The sequence below is a fragment of the Zea mays genome, chromosome 2 (genome assembly GCF_902167145.1).
Source record: "Zea mays cultivar B73 chromosome 2, Zm-B73-REFERENCE-NAM-5.0, whole genome shotgun sequence".
NCBI classification, from domain to species: domain Eukaryota; kingdom Viridiplantae; phylum Streptophyta; class Magnoliopsida; order Poales; family Poaceae; genus Zea; species Zea mays.
In genome coordinates, this window is record NC_050097.1 from 64,453,057 (window position 1) to 64,457,512 (window position 4,456).

Consider the following 4,456-nt stretch of genomic DNA (forward strand, 5'->3'; position numbering starts at 1 on the left):
TTATTCGATCCTACCACCCCAAAATAGCATGCTAGATCCACAAGTCGTACAATGCATCCACTCCGAGCATGATGGTCGGAGATCCAATGTCCTTCCTTGTGAATTATCCTCTCCATCCAATAGGACAACTTTTCCCTTCTGATGCATGCAATCTTTACTCCCTATCATACCATAAATATTCTTTCTTCCCCCTCAATTAACAGTCGTCTAAGGTCATCAATAGTAGGACGACGACTGTACTCTGCCTCAAAACATGCAATAACACCACTACAAAATAGTTCGAAAAACTTTAAGGCAGAACTTTTCCTCCATTTTGATGTACTCATCGATGGACTCAACAATGCTACCATGCACAAGCATGTTTAGGGTAGGTGTGCTCTTCTGGTGGGAGAGAAACCACTGTGGTTGAGTGCATCAGTTCAAAGAGTGAAGTACGGGGAGTGTTCACAAAACCTCTTCAAGATGTGAAGAGCTCCTCCACATGCAATGTCTTTGATGAAAGTAGAGTGACGGGTAGACGTATGAGACGTTGCAGTAGTCTTGTATCGATCGATTGTGGGCGGATACACGATCACAGTCGATGTATCTCTAACATTACCTTGGTTACCTCCTGACATGGAAGACTTGGAGGCAAGCTCTATCGCCTACCTCATTATATTTATTGCAGCAACCTGAACAACTCTTCTTGATTACATCGACGTCCGAACCGAACAAAGACATCACAATAACACTTGATTTGAATGAAACGAGTGTGAGAGGATTATGAAGAGGTGGTAGAGAAATTTGGACTATAAGTTGTTAGTTATGTGAATGAGTTCAAACACTCCTCTTCTATTTATAACCAGGTTTTAGTTTTTTTTTTAAAAAATAAAATTCAAAATATAGCGAATCAGTCAAAATACCCTGACTGACAGTGTGACATGGCCCTAACATAACACAGTCGACACCGGCCCTGGCGCGCTGTCCCTAGCTCCAGCGATATCACGTGTCCCGACCATCGTTGGCGCCGCCGCAGACGATAGTATCGACGCGATACAACTGGTCGCCGGTGCCACGTCGGTGGGCTGTAGTGGCCAGTTTGGATCCGGCCTTAGACTGTCCACAGCGCCTGCTGTGCGAGTCCCCCTCCCCTTGCCCTGTAGCATGCATGGCGGCTACAGGGCACCCGCTATAGCCGCAGCGGCGTCCTCTGCTAGGCTCCCTATGCGGGGGAAGGCAGCGTCAGTACACCACAGCCAGCATAAGTTCGCAGGCTACTCTAAACACTGTTCACGTATTTAATAGTTAAAGAAAAATGGTAATAAATGATAAATAGGGTTGTATAATGATATTTTATAGTTGTAGTGGGGTATAGGGAGAGATTTTAGAGGGAACCGCTGCGGGAGATGAAAAAATAGGGGATAAAATATTGATGATGTGACGTAAAAAAGTGATATAGGGGAAGAAATTTAAGGTGAACCGCTGCGGATAGCCTTAGCCGATCTTCTTCCTTCGTTTGACTTGCTCGTTGGTCCAGGACTCACATGGCGGCACTGTTTACAGGTTGAATGCAAGGATGGAGGAGGAGAAGAGTAAAAGATTCTTGCAGGCACAAGCGCGAAACACCAACAGCCATCTAAACTTTTGGGTCTGGTCTGCCAACGGAACAACTAGCTTATATCCATGTTTTAACTTGTCCTTAAATTTCCATGCGGATGTGACAGATTTCTTGAATTTCCATGGAGCCGAGCTATGAAAATTCATCTTATACCACATATACAGAGTAGCAAATTATGGCTGGAAGCTACATAATTACTGCAATAAAACAAGGCGTGACACGTTCGTATAAGAGACTGTAGGAGGCAAGCACATCTGCAGACGATGCACTGTACCTTCACTACACAGAATGGCACCGGCCCAAGTAGCACCGAGGTCCAGTACCGATGGCAGCACAGCAACAGGCCAACAGCGACGAGTACATGACAAAGCAAGCGCGTAGCGTCACATGACGGAGCACGGGCTCTCCTCGGTGACGACGTTGCAGGTGCCCCACGGGGGCGGCCAGACCGGCGGCGGCATCGGTGGCCAGACCGCCGGCGGTGTCTTGCCGCAGACACAGGCGGCGTGGCTCGAACAGGTGCACGGCGGCGGCTTCGGCGGCGACTTGGGCGGCGGAGGCGGAGGCTTCTGGCAGCACTGGCACTGCTGCTGAGGCGGGCACTGCCACGGCCAGCTCGGGCACATCGCGGGGTTCGGCAGCGGGTACGGGTAGGGCACAAACTTGTACTCCGTTTTGGCCGGCGCCGGCTTCTTTTCGTCCTTCTTTTCTTCCTTCTTCTCTTCCTTCTTCTCCGGCTTGCAGTGGCAACAGACACAACATATCAGCGGTTTGGGATCAGGCTTAGGCTTGCAGTGACAACAGGCACTGCAGCATTTCTCTGGTTTGGGAGGCTCAGGCTTGGGCTTGCACTTCTCACAGTGGCAACATTTCGGTGGCTCAGGCTTGGGCTTGGGCTTGCACTTCTCACAGTCGCAACATTTCGGTGGCTCCGGCTTAGGCTTCGGCTTGCACTTCTCACAGTCGCAACATTTCGGTGCCTCAGGCTTGCACTCCTTGGGCGGGGCTGGTATTGGCCACACCTCAGCGATGACAATCCCCTTCACGATTTTCCCGGCCTTGGACCACACCTTCTTGCAGAGCTTCTCGGCGTCGAACTTCCCACGCACCACCACCACCTTCTTCTCCTTCTTGTCATCGAACTCCACTTTCTCGATGCAGAACTCCTCTGCATCAATTTTTGAAAAAGAAAAAGATAATTACTGTTGCAAGAATATATTAGAATTCAGCCTCTTATAAGCTAGCAGTTGCAGTCTTACCCATCCCAATACCCATATTTAAACTCCTACGAGTAGTCTACAGTACAAAACATCCAGTCTAACTATGAACTGCTGAACATAGTCTAACTATGATTATTTAATTAATCACAGGAAGCCTAGATGATGTTGGTTAAAATGTTTTCCGATTCAGGCCGATGACGGGGTGTTTGTTTCGGCTTAAAATTGGATTCTGGCCATCGGGGAATCGGCTTCTGGCAACTAAACTCCCAAACTCTATGAGAATCGTTTTGGTAAAAATCGTCCGAATCAATATGAACACATAGTCCGTTGAGTCGTTGTGGTAGGAGCAATTTGTCATTTCTAGACCCTAAACGACTCCTTCGTGCCGCATTCATCTTCTTCCGCATGTGATTAAAAATAAGCTGAACCAGACAAGCTCGTCGACGTGGTTTCAGAAGAATCTTGCAAACCTGGTCAGTATTGTTCATACTTTCCTCTGCAAAAATTGGGAACCCCGAATGTTTTGTCTTTCTTTAATTTTTCCCTTTTTGCGAAGACACGTTGCGCTACAGCTTCGACAATATCAGTTTCTTCGAACATGGACTGTTCGTGCTTGGGGTGGGGGGTAAAATACGCTTTTGGTTTTTTCGAATGAATTGCTGGATTATATGTACAATCGCATCATGGAAGTATTCCCATCTTTATGTACATGCTGATAAATATGTACCTTTGAGACAGTCCAGGACCTTGGTGATCTTGGCTCTGCAGCGACAGCAGTCTAGGTCCACCGTAATCACCAGTATACCCATCTGCAAAACGAACATGTGAAAAACGTACTACTTGCGTTGCGTGTACTGACGAACAGAAACTACAGCAGCATCAGCAGAGCTTCTGCCGCCGTCGTTCCAACGGAAAGACTATGTTTTTTTATTCAGTCACCCTTACTTTGCTCTGAGTCGTCTGTCAACCAGCTGAAGCGAAGTGTTTCTTTTCCTGGGTAACGAGCAAGAGTGATAGATTATTACACCTTCTATACATATGTATATATATCAAACTATAGTGGAGAAACTAGAACTGGATGTTTTGGTCAACATGTGCGTCGAATGCAGCAGCTAGAAGCAGTGAAAGGAAAAGCTGAAAGGATCTATGCTCACCTTTTGACGAGCGAGTTCCAGCTACGGGAGTCGCTGGTGGGCAAGAGAGGAGGAGTGCATGTGCAGCAAAGGGGAGGGTGGGCGCGCAGGTTATATAACGAAACGAAAGGAAACGAAGCGGAGCTAAGCCTCGTGTGACCCGTGTTGTTCGCAGTGGCGTAGCTAGAATTTTTCCGTGAGGTATGCCATTAGATTTTTTATAAATAATTTAATATAATATATAATAATTTGGTATATAGTTCAAAATATAATACGGTAGATTTAACATTTAAGTCTATAAATGTATATATTAGAATGCAAATATAATATATATCAGTATTTTTTATATGAATTTTGGTGGGCTGGTGGTCCGGTGGGCCGGCTTAGGATATGCCGTGGCCCACCCGGACCACCCACTGTCTACGCCTCTGGTTGTTCGGGAGACGACTTGTTGATAAGTGGTGCTCGTACAAAAAACATGAGGGTGAGCTGAGAGATATCCTGCC

The 4,456-nt window shown here is 46.9% G+C and overlaps 1 protein-coding gene across 1 annotated transcript; it reads right to left on the minus strand.

Moving 5' to 3' along the window:
- Positions 1 to 1,664: 1,664 nt before the first annotated feature.
- On the minus strand, positions 1,665 to 4,020 carry LOC100192493 (uncharacterized). Its single transcript, NM_001348737.1, has 4 exons — positions 3,972 to 4,020; positions 3,763 to 3,810; positions 3,545 to 3,626; positions 1,665 to 2,765 (listed from the first exon to the last, which is right to left on the minus strand). The coding sequence occupies exons 3-4, from the start codon at positions 3,624 to 3,626 to the stop codon at positions 1,981 to 1,983; spliced, it is 867 nt and encodes a 288-aa protein (NP_001335666.1). The 5' UTR covers positions 3,763 to 3,810; positions 3,972 to 4,020; the 3' UTR covers positions 1,665 to 1,980.
- Positions 4,021 to 4,456: the final 436 nt, after the last annotated feature.

Bases quoted from the DNA above. Each gene is read 5' to 3' on its own strand.
- LOC100192493 (NM_001348737.1), bottom strand. From the start codon at position 3,626: ATGGGTATACTGGTGATTACGGTGGACCTAGACTGCTGTCGCTGCAGA. The intron at 2,766-3,544 runs GTACATATTTAT...AAATTGATGCAG, and splicing joins GGTCCTGGACTGTCTCAAAG to AGGAGTTCTGCATCGAGAAA.